The 27,119-nt window shown below is 43.8% G+C and overlaps 1 protein-coding gene and 1 long non-coding RNA gene across 2 annotated transcripts; both read right to left on the minus strand.

Moving 5' to 3' along the window:
* Nucleotides 1-12,280: 12,280 nt before the first annotated feature.
* LOC136480039 (G-type lectin S-receptor-like serine/threonine-protein kinase At2g19130) lies at nt 12,281-12,711 on the minus strand. Its single transcript, XM_066477713.1, has 2 exons — nt 12,667-12,711; nt 12,281-12,622 (listed from the first exon to the last, which is right to left on the minus strand). The coding sequence occupies exons 1-2, from the start codon at nt 12,709-12,711 to the stop codon at nt 12,281-12,283; spliced, it is 387 nt and encodes a 128-aa protein (XP_066333810.1).
* A 1,619-nt stretch (nt 12,712-14,330) lies between these two features.
* LOC136482085 (uncharacterized) lies at nt 14,331-16,369 on the minus strand. Its single transcript, XR_010764950.1, has 4 exons — nt 16,017-16,369; nt 15,606-15,653; nt 14,847-14,969; nt 14,331-14,549 (listed from the first exon to the last, which is right to left on the minus strand). It is a non-coding gene; the product is annotated as an uncharacterized lncRNA (long non-coding RNA).
* Between the last annotated feature and the right edge of the window lie 10,750 nt (nt 16,370-27,119).

Here is a 27,119-nt window from a genome sequence, read left to right on the forward strand (position 1 = left end):
TAAGAAAGTGATGGCGGATATCTATGTGCTTGGTGCGAGAGTGTTGAACCAGATTATTTGCAAGTTTTACCGCACTTTCATTGTCGCACAAAAGAGGTACTTTATCTAGAACTACACCATAGTCTAACAAAGTTTGTTTCATGTAAAGTATTTGTGCACAATAAGCACCCGCGGCAATGTATTCCGCTTTGGCGGTGGACAAAGTCACACTATTTTGCTTCTTGGAGGACCAAGACACAAGTGATCTATCAAGCAAATGACACCCTCCGGATGTGCTTTTTCTATCAACTTTGCAACCGGCATAATCCGAATTGGAATAGTAAACTAACTCAAATATAGCTCCTTTGGGATACCAAAGGCCAAAGCTTGGTGTGTGCTTAAGATACCTAAGCATTCTTTTTACGGCAATTAAATGAGTTTCCTTAGGATTAGCTTGAAATCTTGCACACATATACACACTAAACATAATGTTGGGCCTAGATGCGGTTAAATATAACAAGCTACCAATCATAGAGCGATAGATAGTTTGATCAACTGTGTTACCTCCCTCATCTAGATTGAGATGTCCATTAGTTGACATTGGTGTCTTGATTGGCTTACATTCATCCATCTTGAATCTCTGGAGAAGATCATTTGTATATTTCTCTTGAGAGATGAAAATCCCTTCTCTCATTTGTTTGATTTGAAAACCAAGAAAGAATGTAAGCACTCCAATCATTGACATCTTGAACTCCTTTGACATTAATTCACCAAACTCTTTGCAAGAATCTTCATTTGATGATCCAAAAATAATATCATCAACATACACTTGACAAATGAAGATGTGCTCATCAAGCTTCTTGGTGAATAGTGTGGTGTTGACCTTCCCGATGGCGAAGCCCTTCTCAATAAGGAAGTCCCGAAGGTGCTCATACCAAGCTCTTGGGGCTTGCTTAAGCCTATAAAATGCCTTGGACAACCTATAAACATGATTAGGATATCTAGGGTCTTCGAACTCAGGAGGTTGATCAACGTAGACTAGTTCATTAATAAAGCCATTTAAAAATGCACTCTTCACATCCATTTGATATAGTTTCATTTCATAATATGATGCATATGCAAGGAGGATACGAATGGCTTCTAGTCTTGCAACCGGTGCAAAGGTCTCTCCAAAATCCAATCCTTCAACTTGAGAGAACCCCTTTGCAACTAGTCTTGCATTGTTCCTCACAACTATGCCTTGATCATCTTGCTTATTGCAGAACACCCACTTTATTCCAATGACTCTTGCTCCTTTGGTCGCTCTTTAAGTGTCCAAACTTCATTGCGGGTAAAATTGTTCAACTCTTCATGCATGGCATTTATCCAATCTAGATCTTGAAGAACTTCTTCTACCTTGGTAGGCTCATAGCAAGAGACAAAAGAGTGACGAGCAATAAATGAAGCAAGTTTTTGTGAGCGAGTCATTACACCCTTTGATGGACTCCCTATAATGAGATCTTGTGGATGATCTTGTAGTAGAGGTGTATTTCTTCTATTGACCACTTGAGGAGGAGGTTGTGGAGCATCAACATCTTGTGCTTGTACCACCATTTGATCATGGGAGACATGGGTGTCTTCATTTTCTACTCTCCCATCTTTATCATTATCTTGTGGCACACTTGATGAAGAAGGTGGATCAATCACTTGTACATCATCTTCATCATCTTTAGGCTTGATGTCTCCAACCGAAATATTCTTCATAGCCTCCCTCAATGGTTCATCACCTACATCATCAAGATTCTCATGTGCTCCTTGGGAGCTATTAGGTTCATCAAATTCCACATCATATGTTTCTTCAACCAAGCCGGTGGCATGATTAAATACTATATATGCTTTGGACTTTGATGAGTAACCAACAAGAAAACCAATATCACAATGTCTTTGAAACTTTCCTAGGTGTTGTCGCTTCTTGTAGATGTAGCATTTGTAACCAAACACCCTAAAGAAGGAGACATCTGGCTTCTTCCCATTGAGCAACTCATAAGGTATCTTGCCAAGGAACTTTTGAAGGAATAGGTGGTTGGATGCATAGCATGTAGTGTTGATAGCTTCCGCCCATAGAGCTTCGGGGGTGTTGTACTCATCTAGCATTATTCTTGCAAGAGTGATCAATGTCCGGTTCTTCCTCTCAACTGCACCATTTTGTTGAGGAGTATATGTTGCGGAGACCTTATGTTTGATTCCAACTTCATCACAATAGGCTTCTATGTTTGTGTTGTCAAATTCCTTCCCATTGTCACTTCTTATCTTCTTGAGCTTCACTTCAAATTCATTTTGTGCTCTCTTGGCAAACTTCTTGAAGCATGATACAACTTCGGATTTGTCATGAAGAAAGAATACCCATGTATATCTTGAATAGTCATCAACAATCACAAGACAATAAAGATTTCCTCCCAAACTCTTGTATGTTGTTGGCCCAAATAAGTCCATGTGAAGGAGTTCTAGCACTCTTGTGGTTGACATGAAAGCTTTGGTTGGATGAGTATTTGTAACTTGCTTGCCGGCTTGACATGCACTGCAAAGCTTATCCTTCTCAAACTTCATATCCTTCAACCCTCTCACCAAATCATTCTTCATTAGCTTCTTGAGTGAGCTCATCCTAACATGAGCAAGTCTTCTATGCCATAGCCACCCAAGTGTTGTTTTGGTGAATAGGCAAGTCTTCAAATTTGCATCTTCGGAGGTGAAATCAACTAGATATAGGTTGCTGTATCTAAATCCTTTGAATATCACTTGATCATCATCCTTTTTAGATACAATAACTTTCTTCTCGGTGAACAAGCATTGGAAGCCAAGATCACATAATTGTCCAACGGATAGCAAGTTGAAGCTCAATGAAGCAACATATAGCACATTTGAGATAGAATGATTATTTGATATTACCACTTTGCCCAATCCTTTAACCTTGCCCTTTGAGTTATCTCCAAATGTGATTCTTTCTTGTCCATCTACTTCTTCATCTAGTGAAGTGAACATACGAGGATCACCGGTCATATATTATGTGCAACCACTATCAATAACCCAATGACTTCCATCGGTCTTGTAGTTTACCTACACATAAGAGATCAAGCTTTAGGAACCCAAACTTGTTGAGGGCCCTTCACCTTCTCAACAAGTGACTTAGCAACCCAAATTTTCTTAGGCCTATTCTTATTGGGTGGTCCTAAGAACATGACTTTCATCTTTCCATTAGAATCCTTTCTAAGCATGTAGTGAGCATTAAAGGCAAAAGGTCTAGCATGCTTGGGCAAGGGTTATGGTGGTGGAGTTTGGCACTCATAAGCAAAGTGGCCTTCATGTCCACACTCAAAACACTTCTTTGGATTTGGCTTTTGTTGTTGTTGAGCTTGAGTCTTCTTCTCTTTGTTTGCCATGTACCCAATGCCACTTCTATCTATCTTCATGATGGTGTTCATTAGTAGCTCACTTTGAAGATACTTGCCTCTAGTGAACTTGCTCAATCCAATCTTGAGATGCTCTTTCTCCAACTTGAGCTTCTTATTCTCTTCCTTAAGAGCATCATTGTTTTTCTCTTCCTTGAGCTTCTTATTTTCTTCTTTGAGCTTCTCATTCTCAAGCATCAACTCACCATCATGATCAAGAGTTTCTAGCACAATGGACTTGGTGGTTTTGAGTTCTTCAAGATCTTTCTTGAGCTTTTCATTGTTATTCTTGAGCTTGACAAACTCATCATAATCATCGGCCTCAACCACTTGCTTGCCCTTGCTACTAGAACTTTGCTCAATGCTCTCAATGATCAAATCATCACATGATATAGCTATATCAATCTTAACAACATTGTTAGTAGCATCCTGTGGCTCATTGAATAAATATTCTTGAGCAATAACAAGATTATCATGATTAATCTTAAGAGTAGTATATTCATCTTTTAGCATATTATGACTAGTGATGAGCTCTTTATGCATCCTCTCAAGTTTATCAAGTTTATCTTTAAGCTCTTTCTTAGAAGATTTGAGCTCTTTGAGTTTGGATGACATGGCTTCATTTGCTTCTCTAAGCTCAACACTAGCCTTTTTGGCTATATCACATTTAGCTAAAAGAGAATTATTTTTAGCTTCTAGCTTGTCATTCTTAGCTCTAGTCTTTATAATGATCTTGGAGTATTTATTTAGCAATTTAACAAGATCATCATAAGAAGGTGATTCATATTCCTCATCATCACTATCGCTATCATCGTTACTAGCATGTTCATCACCACTACTCTCATCATGATTTGATACCTTGCGTTCACCCTTGGCCATAAGGCATACGTGTGTAGAGGATGATGACGATGGTGGTGGTGAAGATGATGAAGAGTCAATAACAATGGCGGCCACCTTCTCGTTGTCACTATCATCATCGGATGAGCCACTAGATGAATCAATGTCCGTGAGCCAATCACCGACGATGTATGCCTTTCCACTCTTCTTCTTTTTGTGGAAGTTCTTCTTTCCATCTCTCTTCTTGTATGGCTTGTCTTTCTTCTTCTCATCTTCATCACTTGAGTCATCTTTCTTGCCCTTGTTCTTGTTCTTGAACTTGTCTTTCTTGGGCTTTGTGCATTGGTGAGCTAGATGACCAAGTTCTCCATAATTGAGCAATCCATCTCGGAGATTGGCTTCCTTCTAGAGCTAGTGAAGAACTTCTTCTTCTTGCCATCAAACTTAATGCCATTCTTGTTGAGCTTCTTTAGCATCTTGACGGGTTTTCTCACCATGAGAGCAAGGCTTACATCATCAACTTCACATCACTTGAGCTCTCATACTCAAGCCTTGCTTTGCCCTTCTCTTGACTAGCTTTGAATGCTAAGTCTTTTTCTTTCTTCTTGTTAGAGGATGAGCCATCTTGAGGTGTGATGTGCATGTACATCTCATGAGCATTGATCTTTCCCAAAATTTATGTCGGTGTAGCGGTGGAAAGATCACCTTGATGAAGCATGGTCACAATATGCCCATATTTGTCAATGGGGAGGACACTCAAGATCTTTCTTACAACATCAGATGGTTGCATTTGAGTTAGTCCAAGCCCATTGACTTCCTCTACAAGAACATTCAAACGTGAATATATTTCATTAGCACATTCTTTAGGAAGCATTTCAAAAGAGTTAAGCTTTTTCATGACAAGATGATAGCGTTCCTCATGCTCATTCTTTGTTCCCTCATGGAGCGCACAAACGTTCAACCATAGTGCATGAAGGTCTTTGTGATTCCTCATCCGATTGAACACATCTTTACAAAGGCCTCTAAATATGTGTTTGTAGCCTTTACATTCCATTTTTCATAATTCAACTCGTCACCTTGTAGGTTAGTAGCATCCCAAGGTTTTGGGAAGCCTTGTGAGGCGGCTCTAAGTATTCCAACATCTAGAGATTCTAAGTACGCCTCCATGTGAATTTTCCAATATGGAAAATCATCCCTCTCAAAGATAGGAGGAGGTCCATCCCCGTAAGACATCTTTCTCTAGGCGGTTAAGTCTAAATACATGAGCATGAGGCTCCGATACCAATTGAAAGGATCAAGATGCCCAAGAGAGGGGTGAATTGAGCTAATTCTAAATTTCTTTGCAATAATTAAACTCTATGGTTAGCGCAATTAACCCCTTGTGCCTAGAAAGTGTTTCTATTGATCTAACACATAAAAGTTTAGCACCCTAAGTTCCAATCCTACTCTAGCATGGCAATTCTAGGAATGTAAATGATAAGAATTGAATTACTCAAAGTAAATGCTCAAAGTAAAGAGAGAAGGAGGAACGCGGTGATGTTTTGCCGAGGTATCAGAGAGTCGCCACTCCCCACTAGTCCTCATTGGAGCACCTGTGCAAGGGTATAGCTCCCCCTTGATCTATGTAAGGACCAAGTGCTCTCTACGGGTTGATTCTTCGACACTCCGTCGTGGTGAATCACCCACAACCGCTCACAACTTGAGTTGGATCATCCACAAGCTCCGTCAGATGATCACCAAGCTCTCCAATCACCACCAAGCCATCTAGGTGATGGCGATCAACAATAGTAACAAGCACGAACTCTCACTTGACCACGACAAGCCTAATGAGAAGGTTGAATGCACACTTTGCTACACTTGATCTCACTAATGAGGACTCTCTTTGGGATTCTTAAATCTCAATCACCTGACTAGGACCGTGCCCTTCTTGACGCTCTCAAAGATGTTTCTCAGCTGTTGGAATGAGCAAAAGTACCCCCATACATGAATGGAGGAAGTATTTATAACATGGGCGAAAAACACAAACCGTTATGTGCCTCTGCGGGGTGACCGGGCGCTCCAGTCATGTTGACCAGACGCGCTGGTCAGTTCACCCCGAACTCTAGTGTTTACAGTGTGACTGGACACTGGCCAGCGTCCGGTCAGCACTGACTGGATGTGCCCGGTCATGATTTTCCCTCTCTAGAACCTTACTGGAGTCGACCGGACGCTGGCCCTTAGCGTCCAGTTACTTGACCTCTCAGCGTCTAGTCACACCAGACAAAAATACCTCAGTCAAATGAATTGATCGGACCCTGAGCCAGCGTCCGGTCACACCGAAGCCAGTGTCTGGATCAGTATTTGACCCTCCTTTCACTTCCAACTCTCGATCATACATGAATGAAGTTTGGTCCATTGGATGTAAGGGCTATTTTGGAGCTACCTAGTGCTAGATTTAGCAAGTGTGCACCACACCTAACTCACTAGACTCACCTAGGTCAAGCTACCCGTCCATACCCCCCTTAATAGTATGGCTAAAGGAAAAACAAAGTCCTAAACTACTCTAAGTGTCTCTTCAACTCCAAACGACACTTAGAACTAGTCCACCCTTAACCTTGTTGTCCATCCTTCAAAAACCAAAACGATTTCCATCGTAGGGGCATGACCACTATGATTGCCCAATCGATCTCCATTATCGTGACCTAACTTAATTGCCTCTGCAAAACACACGTTAGTCACAGTAATCACGTATTGTCATTAATCACTGAAAACCCAACTAGGGGCCTAGATGCTTTCAACTCCAATAGCAATGTGAAGTCCAATTTATAGCTTGGTGAAGACCAATCCATGAATAATGAAATCCATTCTTCACCCATATGATTTGAGAATCACTAATATGATCAAGTGCACTATCTTGTTGTGGTTAGCTTGCTTCATCTTTTGATCAATGCTTGCATGAGAGAACTATTTGGAATACCACTTGAATTCCCATGACTAGCTCTCTTTTGGGTTGTCACTCAATTACCAAATCCAAACAAGGACCTTTCAATCTCTCCATTTTTGTTAATTGATGACAACTCTACAAAGATATGAAAATTAAGCTCTTTTGGATTCATGTTGCTTGCCCAAGCAATTTTACCATGTGTAAATAATTTTGGACAAGTACCACAAACCCGAAATGGTAGTATTAGCTCCCCCTACATATGTGCTAGAGTGTTTAGTTTGAAGCTCGCACATATGCATAGATTGGAATTGTGGGAGAGTAATTACTACCAAATGATGCTAATGTGTATAGAATAAACCTTTAAAATGTGATATCAATTGGAGTTGCACTTTTAACACCATCCTTAGCACCATGAGTAGCTAGACAATAAAAATACTAGAAACCCTGTTAGATCAATATTATAATCAAGTTTCTAGTACCACGTGTAAAAATACAAGTCTAGCTACCATCCTATGCATGCTAGTTATCAAATCATTCATTCATGTTCTACAACTAGCATACACCACACAAGCATGCATATGAAATTTAAAAAAATTATGCAATGCAAGCAATCACATGACTATGCACATTTCAAATGCAACTAATCAAAGTTCATGAGCTTGCTCCCCCTACTTGTGTGCTTCTCTTGCCCATGAATTTTGTTGATCTATTGATCCATCTCTTTTCTTCAATGTTGCTCCCTCTTTGTCCATGTCCATGTCCAACCTCTACCTCTTTTCTTCAATGTCTCCCAAAGCTTTCATATCTTTGTACAATCTCTCCCGCTTCGTCATCAATTTTCATAAAAGGTGTGCTTCCAATTGATGCAAAGGTTTGCATTTGGGGTAGATGGTTGAGGCTTGAATCTTGCATTTTTTATGGACATCACTTGATTGTTGGAATAACACCACTTGTAGCCCTAGGAGATACCACACATAGGATTTTTTACCTTGATACCAATTTGTGGGAAACCTCCCCCTATGTCATAGCATGGGTCATCCATTTAATAAACTTGAGCTCTTGTAGGTGAGGGATGCATTCTTCATTTGATGATCATTTAAAGTTGAGGATCACTTGGTCTTGCATGATTGATACCACGTGTAGATGTGATACCACTTAAAAGATTTTTCTAGTATGGAACCACTTATTGGATTTATCAATAAAAATCATTTCTTGAACCTTTGCTATCTTCATGAGTACTACTTATAGGATATCACTTGTGAGTTGATCTAGACATCACTTGTGAATTCTTGATGAAATACTTGAGTCTAGATGCCACTTGAAACAAACAAACTAGATATCCATTTGTATTGTTGTCTTATGCTTGTACTCTTATCACTATCATGAGCTTCTAATTTTGACTTGGCTAAATTGATTTGCCTAAGCTTCCAAGTCCAGTTTGAACCAATGACAAGCTTCTTCATACCTCTTACAAGGGTTATCTTGCCAATGTTGTACTTGTCACTTATTAGCAATCCATATTAAATCAAGTACTTGGGTTCACTAGCTCATGAATAAACTCATATACTACCACTAGATCAATTAAAGATTCAAGCAATAGTGGTAGGCTATGAATTAAAATATTTCATTTGTTATACATGATCCTATGAAGCATGTACTATATGCACTAATCGCATGCACATTACAATGATATATTTCCTATGTTGGAGTAGAGGATAGTCACATAGATTCCAATTCATTACTCCAATAGCAATGTGAAGTCCAATTTATAGCTTGGTGAAGACCAATCATGAATAATGAAATCCATTCTTCACCCATATAATTTGAGAATCACTAATATGATCAAGTGCACTATCTTGTTGTGGTTAGCTTGCTTCATCTTTTGATCAATGCTTGCATGAGAGAACTATTTAGAATACCACTTGAATTGCCATGACTAGCTCTCTTTTGGGTGTTGCTTGCTTTTCTTGATCAACCCTTTTGATTGCTTCAACTAAGCATCTCAAATGTTCCTCGGATCACCACTTCCATGTTAGCCTTCCAAGTACCATACTTGGTTTACCTACACATAGGTGGCAAGCCTCTACACTTAGGGAGAAGTGACCTCTCTCCAAGAATCATTCTTGACACTCACTTGAAATAACTTGATTGATGGACCTAACTTGATGAGTAACCTTGATTCCTTCTTTAAGTCCTTTTCTTTCTACTTGTGTAAGTCATTTTCTTTCTACCAAATGATTTTCAATAATATCTAGAACTTAAACTTCATCTTCATCTTGAGTATCCAAATGTGTGCAAAGTACACTCCACAATCAAATGGCCTTGTACTCTTTGTATGTAATGCTTCTAGATCATCTCAAAACCAAACTTAGGTGCCTCAATCACATATAAACATGATTCCAACTTGAGGACCTTTCAATCAAAGTGACTCTAAATAAATCCAATAATTATCACTTTTTGGTAGATTTTGTACTCTTCAAAGAAAAATGCATATCTCCCAAAGTACAAATCTAAATACCATGAAATTTGGTGGAGATGTGCTTCACTAAGTTATCTATCAGCTTGGTTAGCTCATGATCATCCAACTAGCAAGCTTCAACTCAAATAATTTTGCAAGCCATCAAATAATCCAATAAATCACCACAACTTGAATATGACACTTGTATGTTGATAGCACTTGGACTTCACTCAATTTTCACTTGACATTGGGTTTGGATGTGCACTAGGCTTCATATCTTTACTCAACATATGATGATCAATGTGAAATCAATTGAATCAAGTCTCCGATACCGATGGTACCTACAATCAATCATCCACTTTTTGATGATACCCTAAACAAGTTTGGGTCCTCTCAAGTTAGGAGCAATATACTTAGGCAAAGCCTTAGTATGAGTAGTGAAGATGTTTTACAATAGCAACCATAGAGGTACCATTACCATCCTTCCTAAACATAGAATCATCATCAATTAAAATAGGCTTAGGAGTGTTACCTAGGGGACATAAATATGCTATGTGTCCCCTTTCCCGACATGAGTAGCAAACGCTCTTTGATTGAGCCTTCTCTTCCTTGCTCATGTGTTGCTTCTCATTGCCTTGCCTCTTCTCTTTTGCTTGAATCTTCTTCTCAAGCTTGGTAGAACACTCCGAGGCAAAGTGTCCCATATCTTTGCACTTGAAGCACTTGATGTGAGCATAATCTTTCTTTTCATCTTGATTCTTGCTTATCATCTTGGCATCTTGATTAGGAGCTGGATGCCTTGCTCTTGCTTTAGCACCACTTCTTGTCTTCTTCTTCTTCCCCAAATCACCATCTTGATGGTTGATCTTGACTTGAACTTGGGGTTTAGCTTTTGGCTCAACTTGAGGCTTCTTGGTTGGGCAATACTTGGCAAGATGTCCCATATCATGGCACTAGTAGCTCATGAAATGAGATATCTTTTCTTCTTGCATCTTCATGTTCTTGTCCTTGCTCTTTTTGAAGTCAATGCCACTCTTGTCACCATAGCTTCTTTGATTCTTCATCGTATGCTCAAAGGTGACTTTGGTGTTGTAGCACCTCTCTAATTTGTTGCTCAAACTCTTCACTTCACTTTTGAGCTCAATGTTCTCCTTCAAAATGTTAGTCTCACAAGACATAGAAGTAAAACAAGCATCTATTTGTGAAGAACATGGCATTTCTAATAAATCATCACAAGAGGTGGATACATGCTTCTTGCCTACATCACAAGGGTTAGCAACAATATGCAATTTATCATTTGATCCATGTGATGAGCTCTTATTATTTTTAAGTTTCTTTGTAAATGCTTTAATGAGAGAAGCATGTTCTTTAATAATTCTTCATGAGATACAAGTAGTGTCTCATGAGTCAATTTTAACACACCATGTGAAGATTTAAGAACATCAAGTAATTTCTTATGTTCTTCATATGAGTTCTTTAGAAATGAGTTTTCATTTTATAATTTCAATGTTTAAGCCTTCTCATTTTCTAAAGACATGGTCATGGTAGCAAGTCTACTAACAAGCTTATCATTTGAATCAATATGATCAACCTACATTAGCATTTGATACCTTGGTGTCACCTTGCGACATGAAATAATATGGTGTAGTGGATGGGCTTGTAGTAGCATCACAATCATGGCCCAAGCATGAACCATCATCACCATTAAGTGTGCATGGGGTAGGATCATCATTTGCATCACTCGAATCATCATCATCAATCTTGTCAAGTGAACTTGTAGTAGATCGATTATCATCATCACTTGACCATGAGGTGGAGCAATCTTCCACAATCACCAAGTTGTGGTCATTCTCAACATCCTCATGCCCCACTTTCTTGGGCTCATCCTCCTTGAACTTGCCATCATCCCATGTGGAGGAATCACCGAAGGTGCGCTTGATGGACTCCCATATCTCACGAGTGGTTCCCGTGTAGTTTACTTGTTTCATCAAATCAAAACTCAATGCATCCATTAGAAAACAACAAGCATGTGCATCAAGTTCCACTACAAGAAATGTGTGGTTTTTTCACAATCTATTTATGTCATAATATATGGAATTAATGTCACAATTTAAGATTTGTGACATCCAGTTGACGAAAATCCGAACGTCAAAAAACCACCGTCACAAATTCATTATGTGATGTCTGTATATTTCATGTCACAAATCTATGACATTGGATTTTAGTGTCATTGAGGTCTATGACATTGGTTTATTGTCACAAAATCCTAGGCCTTGCCACATGGGCAAATGCCACGTAGGATAAAAAACTGACGTTTAGCGAAAAAAACATCACAAAAGAATGGCCCATACAGGTCCATATTCTAATACCAGATCAACAAATTCATAGGAAATGCATAAACATTTCATTTATTATCACCGAATTCATGTTTCAGTACCAATATCAAAGTCAAAGTTATAAGAGTTAAATGCACCAAGTGGCCCTCGAACTTGTAGGCGTGTGTCATATAGGTCCATGAACTTGGAAAATGCATTTTTAGGTCACTAAACTTGTTAAGTGGTGCACCGTAGGCCCTATACCAGCCACGTGGACATTTTTTGCTGACGTGGCACGCTAGTATGACATATAATTTTCATTTAACCCCTCACATCTCTCGTCTCATCTCGATCTTGGCAGCCGGCTCGGCCGCCGGCGACGGGCTATGCGCCTTGGCGGGCGTCCCAGCTCCCGCGGGTTGGCGTCCCCCTGCAGCCGCTCATCCAGTAGCGCGACAAGCGCCGCCCCTTCGCTGACATTCCTGGCGGCCACCAGCGGGAAGTACTCTGACAGCGACGCGCCGTGCTCCGTTGTCACCCAGCACCGCGCGTTCCGCCTTCCCGATATGATCTCCAGCAGCACCATCCCGTAGCTGTACACGTCGGCCTTGGCGGTGATGGGCACGCCGGAGATCCACTCCGGCGCGAGGTACCCGATGGTGCCCCGCACGTCGTCAGGACGCGGCTGAAGTCCCTCCCCACCAGTTTCGCCATGCCGAAGTCGGCGACCTTGGGGACGAGGTCCTCGTCGAGCAGGATGTTCTCCGGCTTCATGTCGCAGTGGATGATGCAGTCCCAGCAACCCTCGTGGAGGTACAGCAAGCCCCGGGCGGCGCCGAGCGCGATCTGGAACCTAGCGCTCTAGCTCAGCGTCGGCACCGCCGCAGCTCCCCCAAAAAGCGCCCTGTCCAGCGAACCGTTGGGCATGTAGTCATAGACGAGTAGCCGCTCGCTGCCGTGGGAGGAGAAACCACGGAGGCGAACGAGGTTTACGTGCTGGATCCTGCCGATGGTGCGCACCTCGTTCCTGAACTGCTTCTCCCCCACGCAGAGGAGGCGCCTTCGAGCTTCTCCGAGAAGTTCTTAGTCGCCCTCCTCAGCTCGCTGTACTTGAACGCCATGAGGCTACCACCTTCTACTGCTGCTTGCATGAATCCATTCCTCAAGCATGCCAACCTGCAGTCTTGACTCTTGAGCGCTTGATGCTTCAACCGGCGGCGACGGGTTTCCCGGCAGAGAAATACCTGGCACCAGCAAGAAGGCGTCACCGTCCTTGCCACTGTCACACTGCAAGGGATGGTTTCGGCGGCAGCCGTGTGAGTGATCTCCTAGCTCCTAGTCCTCCATGGAGGAGGGGCAGAAGCCGGCGGGGCAGCTACAGAATGGCTCACTCTTCTCGTCGCAGACACCAAACGCATCGCAGACAGCGTAGACGTCGCAGAGCTGGTGTGGCTCCGCCCAGATGATCATCCACTCGTCGGCCGACGGCACCCAGATGAGCTGTCTCACCTGGCCGGAGACGTCCAGGACGAACCTGGAGATGACCGTGGGGTCTTGCAGAGAGTAGTCGAAGTAGCTGGCATTGTCGTTGGACACGAACTCGAAGTTGTAAAAGTAGTGCGACGTCATCTCCGGGACACCGGCAAAGATGTTGCCGTTCCACTCTCTACTGCTCCAGAAACTCACGGTTGTGTTCCAGTACGTGAAGAACTGACTGGTCCCGTTCGGGTCGATCCCCAGTGAGTACACGCCGGGAGCCAGGGTCACTAGAGCTCCTCCAGCAAGTCAGAGCCTGCACATGGCCGGTGATCTTGTTCATGCCGAGACGGACCCCCGGGAGCCACGTGTCGGTGGGATGCTCAGCGCTCTGCCACAGGACCTTTGTCACGGGACTTGGCGAGGTCCGAGCCACCCCGCGCCCGGCCGGCCAGATGGAGCTTTCCATGCATGAACGCATGCTGGGGATGGCCAGCGGCCAGCGGCCCGGGCCCGGCGAGCGAGCACCGAGCACCGTCTACGCGCAGTTCGAATATTACGAGAGTCCGCGCCAATGGTATGTGCCGCGCTTTTGTTGCCTTCCGCGCTTGTCCCCCGGTCCCCCCTGCCCACCTGACGGATGCAAACGCATGGCGGGGCTCTGGCTCGGATCTGCGCGTTGCACTGCATGCTGCCTCCGTCCGTCTCCATGCATGCATGCACCATTCCGGTCCCTTGTCGCATGGCATGCAATGCACGAAAACGTGACCCGTCTTTTCAGGCTCTGCATGGCCAGCAGTGCCGCTCCATGCACAAGCATGTGAGGGGTTAAATGAAAATTATATGTTATACTAGCATGTCACGTCAGCAAAAAAATGTCCACGTAGCTGGTATGGGCCTGCGGTGCACCTACTTAACAAGTTTAGTGACCCAGAAATACATTTTCCAAGTTCATGGACCTATGTGACACACGCCTACAAGTTCGAGGGCCGCTGGTGCATTTAACTCAAGTTATAAAGATAAAAATAAACAGATCAAAGTTTCACAACATTTTGTGAGTCACTATTCAAAAGATGACCAAAATCACATTTAGCAATGTGAAGAAGAGTCAAATCCGAGCCACTTGAGAAGAACACCTACATGTGAACAAGACTTGATTAGCAATGTGAAAACTGATTCATCGTTACAAAATTCACCATGCTCCTATGTTCCGGATATATATATTCTTAGCCAAACACTTGCACTTAGCCAAACAGTTACCTTAATTTCACATTCATATATCTGCATATGTTTCAAAATTCACCATGCTGATTCAACATTACAAAAGCTTGTGACCTACTCCTATGTTCCAGATTCATATATTCTCAGCCAAACAGCAAACTAGCACTCAGCAAAACAGTGGTGAGAAAAAAAGAAGAGATGGCTGCACTTACATGAGCACTGAAGAAATGATGATCACTGAAATCCAACCTATCAACTTTGAGTGGACCAATCTCCATTAAGCCTCAAATCATCTGCTCTAATCATCTTACGAAGGCACATCTCCAATGTTCCTACTAGCAAATATAATGCATATCAACTAACAAAAAATAGCTTGCAAAGCATACTTATCAATTATTGCACTGACTACAGGCACACAAATCTCACAGTATCATATTCTACTCTCTGCTACAGTGATTCCATCTTTGTTCTGGAATGAAAGAAAGGACAACTCTGAGGTTAAATTGTTAAAGAAAAACTGTGCAGAGCTCTCTCTCTCTCTCTCAGGTTGCACAATGACATTCAGACAAGTAAAATGACAGGTTGCATCCATTTTCAGACAATGCACAGTGACATTCAGTTTTCAGAAGAAAAAACATACAGTACTCTCTCAGGTTGCATCCATTTCTGTACATAACAGGAAGAGGTGATGAGGCTAATTTTAACAAATATAACACAAGCATAATTTTTCAATATAAATTAGACGATTAATGTTAATTTGCAGTGCCCATCATATATCAATTATGGAACCCACACAATATCAGGATTGTAAGCATAGGCCAAGATGCCTGAATCAGTCATCCAGTAAAAAGTTAGCATGGGCTAGCCTAATTTCATTGAGCAAACTTTCCCATTCACAAATCATTTTCTCAGTGGCCTAGTGACAAGTAGATAGCTTTTAATTAACTGAGAACAGCGCAAAAAGAACTTACTGGTTCTAAAATGTCCAAGATATGTACATTATATGATGACGACATCATCTGTTGCAAGATATGCACATTTGAGATAAGTCAGTTCAAGAAAAGCCGAAAATAAAGGAATAAGGAGCTAGCGTAATCAACAGCCAAATACTATCATCAACTAATATTCTCATCACTGCAATTTCTAAGATGATTCAAACATTTAAAATACATGTACAAGATTAATATAACGCAAGGGAGGACTTGCTGGTTCCCAGTTCAACAGGCAGAGGAGTGAACATCTAAGAAGACGGAGGACCTCTCGCACTCGTAGATGACCATAATTTCTTACCTCTTGCACTCGCAGATGATGAACATCTAAGAAGATGGAGTCGCGCTGTCTTTCTAGTTGAATTACGAATCCGAAGGGGATGAGAGAAGTACCTGCAACTCTCGGCGAGCAGCACTGAGATCCGATGAGGGGAACGCGCACGGCTTGGGGTGGGGCAGCGAGCAGCGGCTCCACGTGGCGTCACGAGCGCCGCCGCCGCGTGACCAGGGCTGGGGCGGCGAGCGTGACACCGGGCAGCCAGGCGAGGTCCGGCTCCGCACGGCCTGGGGCAGCGCGTCGAGCGTGGATCCGAACAGCCTGGCGATGGACGGTGAGAGGCCTGGGGTGGGGCAGGTGCGAGGCCTCACGACCGACAAGCGGCACACCGGCCGGCCCTAACCCTAGCTCTCAATCTATTCTTTCGTGGCGGCCAGAGGAAAGGGACGAGACGGAAAGCAGCGATGGAGTTCTAGAGGAGTGGTTTGCTGGGTCGTGTACTCGTGTGTGGACTCGTGGGATGGGCCGTGCGTGGTGAGTCATGGGTGTGTGTGTGTGTTTTTCTTTTCCTTTTCTTTTTTTGTTTTCTTTTGGAAATTCTTCTCTTTCTCTCTCCTTTTTTAGAGAAAAGCTCAAAAACAAAATACAAAAATACACAAGCCCACACACACACATTATATACATATATAGCTAGATTGTGAGGACGAGCCGTAGCTCAGTTGGCTTGCTTGCGGTGGTTCAAGCAGCCGGTCCTGGGTTCGATTCCTAGAATCAACCCAGGAGCCTCACCTCGGAGATTTATTCTTCGTTAATAGTTTCAGTTTGCCTCTCGCGCAGATGTGCCACAATGGTCAAGTGACGTGCCCGCCACGCTCGGAGTCTGGTGATCTTCGAGTATCTCTCAGCTGCGTTCGTCGTCTAGGTATAGTTATAGGTTTGTTTGTATACCATGTGTGTGAGATGTGCGTGTGTGTGGTGGTGTGTGTCTGTATCCGAACAGATACTACAGCTGTACCTAGAGGAGAGGCTCAAAAATATAAAGCTAGATTGTCAAGATTAAATGTGCATACATTTAAACCAGGGCTCATTGTAAACTAGGCCCACATATATACACACACATGTAAGTTATATAAAATTTTTCACATGTATACATTTTAATTATTTTTCAAAGTTGTTTTAGTGAACCTGGTTAAAGTTCGATCTTCAAAATAAAAACATTTATAAAGTAGGGTTCATTGTCTCATGCAATAGATGCCCTTGACAAAAGCAGATAAATTATGAATGTATTGTCGATTTTTAAATACCACATTCAACACGAGCATAACACCCGTTGTGTTACAATAGGTTCACACCCATGGCCACGTGGCTGTGGAACATGCCAATATGGACATCAATGTGTAAAAAAATTAATAAATTATTTTGTGACACACAAAGTCTATCATAGATTGATGGCATTTATAAATTAGACTTTATGACACAAAAAATGCCTCTGTGACAGCAAATATCATTCATTGGATAAAATTGGACTAGATGTATGACGTTTTTTTGTGACATACAACTTTTTATTATCACTAAGTCAAAGTGCCTAAAACATAATGTCATAAACTGGGTGATATAATGACATTATGACCTATTGTCATGCTAAATACGTAAAAAAACCACACATTTCTTGTAGTGTTCATAGAGAACTCTTTGAGCTTTGGTGAGATTTCTATGATCCAAGACATAAGTGAGACCACTAGTGACAATCCATCAAAATTTAGGTCCCTTTGTACGAAAATGATCAAGCATGTGACTTTTCTAAAGTGCAAAGTTTATGCAATAAAAAATGTGTCTCACAAACATCTAGCCCACTAGACGTCATCCTCTTGGGTCGGTGAAGACCACAAATGAGAGACCTAGCTCCGATACCAATTAAAAGGATTAAGATGGCGAACTAGAGGGGGGTGAATAGTCATTTCTAAATTTAATCACGCCGGCTAACCGAACCAAATGCATAATTAAAACAATCGGTCTAGCCAAGACTACACCCCTCTATCGAAGTTCACAAGCACCTTATAAAGATCCTACTTAGGCAACAAAGGTGCTGGGCTAGCTAGAGCTGACCTATCCAATTCGAGGAGCAAGGTCACACAAACCTATGCCACTTGTATTCTGCACACCGGGGAGCTCCTACACAATTATAGTAAGCAAAAGCACAAAGCTCCTAAGCTCACTAGCAATGCTTAATAACAAGGTAACCAATGCTAAATTAACGAGCGCAAATACTTAGCTATACAAACTAAGCAATGTGACTAACAAGGTTACACAAACCAAATTAGCCACGTAAGGGAGCTACTTCTATGCTACACAAGCAAGAAGGTAACTAGTGAGCTACACAAGCTAACTAATTACAAGAGCAACTACACAAGCACAATGTATATGAAAGTAATTATAAGCTTGTGTAAGGGGATTACAAACCAATGGAAAGATAAATGTTGACACGGTGATTTTTCTCCTAGGGTTCACATGCTTGCCAACATGCTACGTCCTCGTGGAGACAAGCTCCAAAGTTGCCGCGCGGTCCTCTTGCTAGTGGTGACCCATAAGTCACACTCTCCCATGTGGAGTGCTTACCACAAGCTCTAGCATTTGACCCGGCCGAACCATTTGTCGTCCTTCGTGTCTCGCTCTACTAGAGTTGCTCTTCACGGCTCCCGCAGGGCAAGAACAATGCCCCTCACAAAGCTCTTCTCCGGAGCACCGTACAAGCTTCTTGCAGGCTTCGACGGAGACCACCACCAAGCCATCTAGGTGGTGGCAACCTTCAAGAGTAACAAGCACCACTGGCTTGCAAGACGACCACCTAGTGCCACTCAATGAAACCTCACGATGCAATCGCACTAGAATCGCTCAATCACTCGATCGGATGAACACTATCAAGCTCAAATGAGTTAGAGGGCCCCCAAGCACACCTACATAAGCCACCAAGGCTCAAGGGTGCTCTACTCTCGGCCAAAGGCCGACCAACACTTCTATTTATAGCCCTACGGGCTAAAATAGCCGTTACCCCTTCACTGAGCATTTTTCAGGACGACCGGACGCGCAGGTCGTGTACACTGGACGTGTCCGATGTGGTGACTGGATGCGTTCGGTCACTGCGTCCAGTCACTACTTGACCGCTATGTGTCCCATTCAAACAAAGTAGCCATTGCCGCCCAACGGCCCTCTCTGACACGCTCTGACACGACGCATCAGACGCACTGCTACGAAGTGATCGGACGTAGGAGGGGCAGCGTCTAGTTGAGTCCAGAGAGCTCCCAGAGCCACTCAACTATTACCAAACATGTCCGGTGTGGCTGACTAGATGTGCCCCTGCGTCTGGTCCTCTCTAGACCAAAATCCACGCCCCACGTCACCACGACCTGACACTAAACAGTGATTGCTCTGTGTCCGGTCACTGCTACGAGCCAGAGTCCGATCACCTCGGCAACTCTACCCGCGCCTGGCCAGAATACCTGACGCGTCCGGTATCGATATCGGACGCGTCCGATCCTCATGTCGGACGTGACCAGCGCATTCAACTCCTTTTCTTCACCAACTTCTTCTCCTTTGCAAATGTGCCAACACCACCAAGTGTACAACACCTTGTGCACGTGTGTTAGCTTTTCACAAACATTTTTCAAGGAGTTAACCACTCAACTTGCCGCGCCACTCGATCCTAGCAACGATGCAAAGTTAGATCACTCGAGTGGCACTAGATGACCGATATGCAAACAAGTTTTCCCCTCTTGATAGTACGGCCATCTATCCTAAACCTGGTCATCAACTTCTCTACACACCTATGACCGATGAAATGAAATGCCCTAGGTTATACCTTTGCCTTGCACATTCCATTTCATCTCCTCTAATGTCGATGCAACACATGCACCAACATGATCAACAATGATATGATCCACTTCATATCATCATGTGATCATATTGGTTCATCGATCATGACTTCACTTGCTCTTCACCGTTGCCTCAGTCCATCGACGCCAAGTCATCACTCAACTTGCCCTTCACACTTGCAACCGGTCCGTCGAGCCAAGTCATGTCTTGATCTTCTCCACCTTGATCACATGAATCAATGTCATGTCTCATGTGCAACGAGCTCCTTCATCATCACATGTGTGAGCATTGCAACATCTCCGAGCCATTTCCACCTCCATGGCATATGTTGCTCACAGACATGTATCTGTGGACTAATCACATGTGTATCTCACATAAACACAATTAGTCCACATAGGGTTGTCACTCAATTACCAAAACTAAACAAGGACCTTTCAATCGACAAGTTGCGGAGAGCTGTTCATTTAGGCGGGTGCAGACTCGGTTTCTGGGGGACGTTGCAAGGTTGCTTGGACGACGGTTTGCAGGCCGCATGACCTAGGTGGCCTCGGCGTAGCGGACCTTCGCCGTGCCGGAGTGGCACTCCGGGTTTGGTGGACCATGGCTCCGTCGAGTTGTTCCAGAACATTCTTGGGGGTCCCTACCAGAACGCGAAGAACGTATGGTCGCAGCGGTCTTCCAAGCGACCACGGTCTCTGGCTTGGGGAACAACGAGTCCACGCTCTTCTGGTTGGACAACTGGCTCTAGGGCTCCTACGTGCGACGTATCGCCCCATCGGTGTTCGTAGCGGTGCTAAAGAGAAGACAAGCAATGCTCTGTTGCCGAGGTGCTCGAAGGAAGGGCCTGGGTGCACCATATCGCCGGGCCAAGGACCATGAGGCTCATCACTGAATTCATTAGCCTATGGAACATGATCCAGGGGGTGCAGCTGTCGCCCGCGCGTGCCCGACATGTTCCGCTGGTGGCTCACGGCGGACAGGCAGTACTCCACGTCGTTAGCCTATGGCGCGATGTTCATCGGTTCTTCTACACCGCTTGGAGCGAAGTTGATGTGGAAGATGTCGACGCCCCCACGCGTCAAGTTCTTCTTCTGGCTAGTCATGCATGGGCGTTGCTGGACGGTGCATAGGCGACACCGCCATGGTTTGTAGGATAGCGACACCTGCATCATCTGTGACCAAGCTGCCGAGACGATGGATCATCTAATCCTCGGCTGTGTCTTCAGACGCGAGGTTTGGGATTCATGCCTACGACGTTTCCTCCTGCATGATCTGGTCGTCGTTCACCAGGACGACATCATGCGGTGCTGGTCGACCTCCAGGAAGCGGCTGCCCAAGGTGTTGCGCCGTGGGTTTGACTCACTCCTGCTCCTCATCAGATGGCTCCTGTGGAAGGAAAGAAACGCCAGAATGTTCAACCGTATCGCTTCGTCACCGGTGCAGTTGCTTGAGGCCATTGAGCAGGAGGTTACGCTTTGGTGCGCGGCTGGGTTTAGGCAGCTAGGAGCGCTTGACGAGCGGCACCGTTCCGCGTGAATACGTAGCTCCTAGAGTCGCAGAATTAGTGCACTGTAATCACAATCATGTGCGAGATTATGAAGGGATAGGTCAAGGGCTTTGGTAATCTTAGGTTTACCATATCCCGCACTTTTGTAAGAAAACTTCTTAATCGTGCACGCTCTCGAAAAAAAAATAAGATGAGAACACCCCGCCATGGATCCCACCAGTTGTGGGAGACCTCTACCATAAACGCCATGAGACCGCTGAAAAACAGCACATAGAGCACAAGGCAAGCATCCTACAAAGCAGAAACAAACAGCAAGCGCAAGTGAGTTAGTTATCAGTAGGCAGACCAACTAATATCTCCGTCCATGCGCGCAAAAGAAAACGAGCACAACAATTGATGTAATAAAAGTTAAAATGTAGTGTATTGAAAATGAGCACAATTGAGGTAACAGCAAGAGGGAATATATATCATTTATTTAAAAGTTCTAAATATCAGTAGATACAAAAACATAACAAGGTGAACATATTGGGATGAACTTGTTACAAACACAGTTTCTAATAACAGTTGTGGGAATATTGTCCGAAACAGCAGAGCATCTTTGGATAAAGCACAGAATTAGTATACTATTAGTGGTACAGTACAGGCTGAAAAGTGGTGCTTATTGAGTTATTTGTTCAATACTCAAGTTCAACAATTTTTGCTGATCCATCAATCAATGGGAACAGAGGTGGTCGCCTTACTATTTATCAAATTGAACCAGATTATGTTATTTGTGACTGAATACAAAATACAAAGGCATTATATGGAAAATTACATATTTACTCATAAAGAAAGTACTTGCGAGGTACCAGGAACTGCTATATAAATGCAGTCAGGTAAGTGTATCAACAGGCAACAGGCACCAAGGTGAAGACAATGGCCCCGTTCGCTGGTCTGAAACTTGGCTGAAAAACATTGTTCCGGCTGAATGTTGTGAGAGAAAAACACTGTTGGCTGGTTTGGTGAACAGTGAAATGAGAGGGGGTTCAGCTGGCTGGCTGGTTCAGCCCAGACCAGCGAACAGCCCTAATATCGAAAGCAACGTAGGCAGGGACGTAGCCAGCGGTGGAGCTAGGGGGCTTCAGCCCCCCTTACCCATCCTAAGCACGTGGAGTTTTCCTAAATCATCTCTTAAAATTTTATGCATATGTATTAGGTAGGAGGGGCTAAGGTTAAGAGAAGATAAAAAAACCTCTATTCTTTTGTTCAGCCCCTCCTAAATTTTTTTCTGGCTTCGTCACTGAACGTAGGGTACTTCAAACTAAAGGAATATTAGTCTTTTGAACACATTGCTCAAAAATTTCTGGATCCTAACCAATTTCAGGGTCAATTTAGAACGGCAGCAAGTAGCGCCAATTCTTCCTCCGGTGGCACAGGAGTGTTAGCAAGACAGGCAGGCAGATACAAGTGCAGAACAACACGACTGACAGTAGTAACAAATCATCAAGATCAAGGGCAAGACATGAGTTCCGATATAGAAAAAAAATCAAGATTTTCCTATGGACCTTGGAGGACGAGAAAAGGAGGGGAGAAGATCATAAGTCTCACCCACACGCGGCTGAGAGTCCACAATGGCCTCTTCTTCCACCTTCTCCGCCTCTTTCAAGCCGGCGATGCCTTTCTCAAGATCTAGCAGAGGGTTAGAAATAGTCGTCGAGTTCTTCGACATCTTCGATTGGGCTTAACTGTCGGAGGGTTTTTGGCGGAAGCGCTAAGTTAGCTTCGTGAGTTTCGTTCAAAAACAAAGAGGGTTAGCTTCGTGAGAAGGCAAGAGTATAATACTGACTTTAAAAGAGTTTGTTTTCTTCATCCTCGCTCCGATTTCTGATTTGTTGAGAATTCCCTTCCAGCGCCCGTTCCGATTTTCTTGAGACTTCTGTTTTAGTGCCGAGTTCCGTTCCAGTTCCCGTTACGATTTCTGGCTTTCTTAGAGTTCCGTTCCAGTGCCGCGTTCTAGCACCAACAAGAACAGAAAAGCTACCAGCGTTGTCGTTGTGCTCAAGAACCGGTTACAGACTACCAGTTGTAAACGATCGTAAATTTTCAGTCGAAACAGTATTTTTCTTTCACACAAACTAGCCAGCAGTACTTTTTCATGAACCAGCAACGATATGAACCAGCCAACCGAACAGGCTGTACAACTCTGTCTCAGAGTTCAAACTGTAACCACCCCACACACAAAACGTACCCAGTGTAGAAAGCTCCCGCTCTATACGGGGTCATCTGGGGTAGGGTGTTAGTGGTAAGCCTTACCCTCACCTATGTAATGCGAGGAGACTGCAACTCAAACTTAGGACCTTCCAATCACGGACGATAAGACCCTACCGCTTATACAAGACCACACTTTAAAAAAAAAAAAACTCCCCAACCTCACAGGACAGCGTACATGTATATCTGATACAAACTCTCAACTGACCAACGGCTTTCAGCCACTCAAACAGCCAGCAAACCAAAATAAGTAACAAACAGTCATGAGACCCACCCCCCTTTCACTCTAAGAAATAATTTTATTTTAATAATAAATATAAATGCAGATCTGAGTATTGTAATAATAGGAAAATAATTGTAGATCTTGATACCTACCGATAGTTAGAGAACTATTAATCGGCATCCAATAGCTGATATAGGGCTCCATGTGTTGATACTTTATGGGCGTGCGCTCAAAGAATAGACTAGGAGATTGATCTCATCTTACAATGGATACAATGTGCCTAACAATTCTTCAAGACAAGAGTTGTTGCTACTTTGTTACACGACACAATTGCATAAGGGCAGCTCCAACAATTAGCATTTAAGCTGGCTCTAAGTATTTTTCTCGTATTTTAATAGAAGGGAGAGAAAAGCTAGCTCTTAATCAAAAGCTAAGCTCTTGCACATATTTCAAGGTTAAATGTGAATGTCATGTGGAGCCATTTATGTTAAAAGGTTATAAGGTTGAGATGGTGACTAGAGGGGGGTGAATAGTCGTTTCTAAAACTTAATAACGCCGACTAACCGAAACAAGTGCGGAATTAAAATTATCGGTCTGCCAAGACTACACCCCTCTATCCATGTTCTCTAGCACCTCGCTAAGATCCTAATTAAGCAACAAAGGTGCTGGGCTAGCTAGAGCTCACCTAACCAATTCTAGGAGCAAGATCACACAAACCTATGCCACTAGTACTTCAAGCAATAAGGGAGCTCCTACACATGCTAGTAAGTAAAAGCACAAAACCAACTAAGCTCACTAGCAATGCTCAATAACAAGGTAACCAATACCAAATTAGAGAGCGCAAATACGTAGCTACACAAACTAAGCAATGTGACTAACAAGGTTACACAAACCAAATTAGCCATGTAAGGGAGCTACTTCTATGCTACACAAGCAAGAAGGTAACTAATGAGCAACACAAGTTAACTAATTACAAGAGCAACTACACAACAACAATGTATATGAAAGTAACCACAAGTTTGTGTAAGGGGATTGCAAACCAATGGGAAGAATAAGGTTGACACGGTGATTTTCTCCTGAGGTTCACGTCCTTGCCAACACGCTACGTCCCCGTTGTGTCGACCGTTTACTTGGTGGTTCGACGGCTAATTGGCATCACCCGCCAAGCCCACACGTCAGGCACCGCAAGAACCTACCCCGAGGCGAGCACAATGTCCCTTGGTGCTCTTCATGGCTCCCGCGAGGCGAGCACAATGTCCCTCACAAAGCTCTTCTCCAGAGCACCGCACAAGCTTCTTGCGGGCTTCAACGGAGACCAGCACCAAGCCATCTAGGAGGTGGCAACCTCCAAGAGTAACAAGCACCACTGACTTATAACTCGATCACCTAGTGTCACTCGGTGCAACCTCATGATGCAATCGCACTAGAATCGCTTTCTCACACAATTGAATGATCACTATCGAGCATATGTGAGATGGAGGGCTCCTAAGCACTCTTAAGCATGGACATAAAGTCCCCCAAGGTGCTCAGCCCCAGCCATGGCCAAGACCACCTTCTATTTATAGTCCCACGGGCTAAACTAGCCGTTATCCCTTCACTGGGCAAAAACTCGGGACGACCGGACGCTCTGGTCAGATCGACCGGATGCAGGACCCCAGCGTCTGGTCGCGCGATGCATGCCACATGTCCCCTGCTTCAAACGCTGATCGCCCGATCTCAACGGTCATCAACATATTAAGTTGTGATCGGACGCGCTGCTCAAAGTGACCGGACGCGGGACCCCAGCGTCCGATCGTTTCCAGTAAGGTTCCACTCACAACCATACGCATCAGTTCGATCACGACTGGACGCAGGACTCCAACATCCGGTCACCTCCAGTAAACTCCTAGAGCTGCTCAACCATGACCGGACGCGTCCAGTCGGTCACAATCGGACGCAGCATCAGCGTCCGGTCCTTTCTCCACTTCTCTGTGCCGCCACATCAGTGGGACCAGGTGCACCCACCCAGCGTCCGGTCACGAAGTGACCCAGCATTCGGTCGAAGATCGATGTCTGCGCCTTCACTGCTGCCACTGACCGGACGTAGGACCCCAACGTCCGGTCACTGCGTGACCAGCGTCCGGTGCACTCTGTGAAACCCTGTTTTTTCTATACAGGGCGTCGGTGGCACCGTCGGACTGTCCGCACTCTACAGGCTGACACTTCGTCGGTGAAGTTACAAACCCTTTTCGCCTCTGTTTCATCGCTGAGTTGATCCACATCAACTCTAACTTCATCTCCTTTGTAAATTTGCCAACACCACCAAGCGTACACCACCATGTGTATGTGTGTTAGCATTTTCACAATCATTTTTCAAAGGATTAGCCACTCAACTTGCCACGCCACTTGATCCTAGCGACGATGCAAAGTTAGATCACTCGAGTGGCACTAGATGATCGATATGCAAATAAGTTTGCCCCTCTTGATAGTACGGCCATCTATCCTAAACCCGGTCATCAACTTCTCTACACACCTATGACCAATGAAATGAAATGCCCTAGGTTATATCTTTGCCTTGCGCATTCCATTCCATCTCCTCCATTGTTGACGCAACACATACACCAACATGATCAACAATGATATGATCCACTTTATATCATCACGTGATCATATTGGTTCATCGATCTTGACTTCACTTGCTTTTTACCGTTGCCTTCGTCCATCGGCGCCAAGTCTTGCTCAAGTTTCACCGCCACGCGGTCCATCGCTCCAAAGCCTCCGACTTGCCCTTCACGCTTGCAACCGGTCTATCAAGCCAAGTCTTGTCTTGATCTTCTCCACCTTGATCACATGACTCATTATCATGTCTCATGTTCAATGGGCTCCTTCATCATCACATGTGTGAGCTTTGCAACATCTGCAAGCTATTTTCACCTTCATGGCATATGTTGCTCACACACATATACCTGTGGACTAATCACCTGTGTATCTCACATAAACACAATTAGTCCACCTAGGTTGTCACTTAATTATCAAAACCACACAAGGACCTTTTAATCTCCCTCTTTTTGGTAATTGATAACAACTCTACAAAGATATGGAAATTAAGCTTTTTTGGATTCATGTTGCTTGCCCTAAGCAATTTTACTATGTGTAAATGAATTTTGGACGAGTACCACGAACCTGAAATGGTAGTATTAGCTCTCCCTACATATGTGCTAGAGTGTTTGGTTTGAAGCTCGCACATATGCATAGATTGGGAATTGTGGAAGAGTAATTACTACCAAATGATGCTAAGGTGTATAGAGTAAACCTTTGAAGCGTGATACCAATTGGAGTTGCACCTTTAAGTTCATCCCTAGCACCATGGTTAGCTAGATATCACTTGGAAAT

This window comes from Miscanthus floridulus, chromosome 9 (assembly GCF_019320115.1).
Source record: "Miscanthus floridulus cultivar M001 chromosome 9, ASM1932011v1, whole genome shotgun sequence".
NCBI classification, from domain to species: domain Eukaryota; kingdom Viridiplantae; phylum Streptophyta; class Magnoliopsida; order Poales; family Poaceae; genus Miscanthus; species Miscanthus floridulus.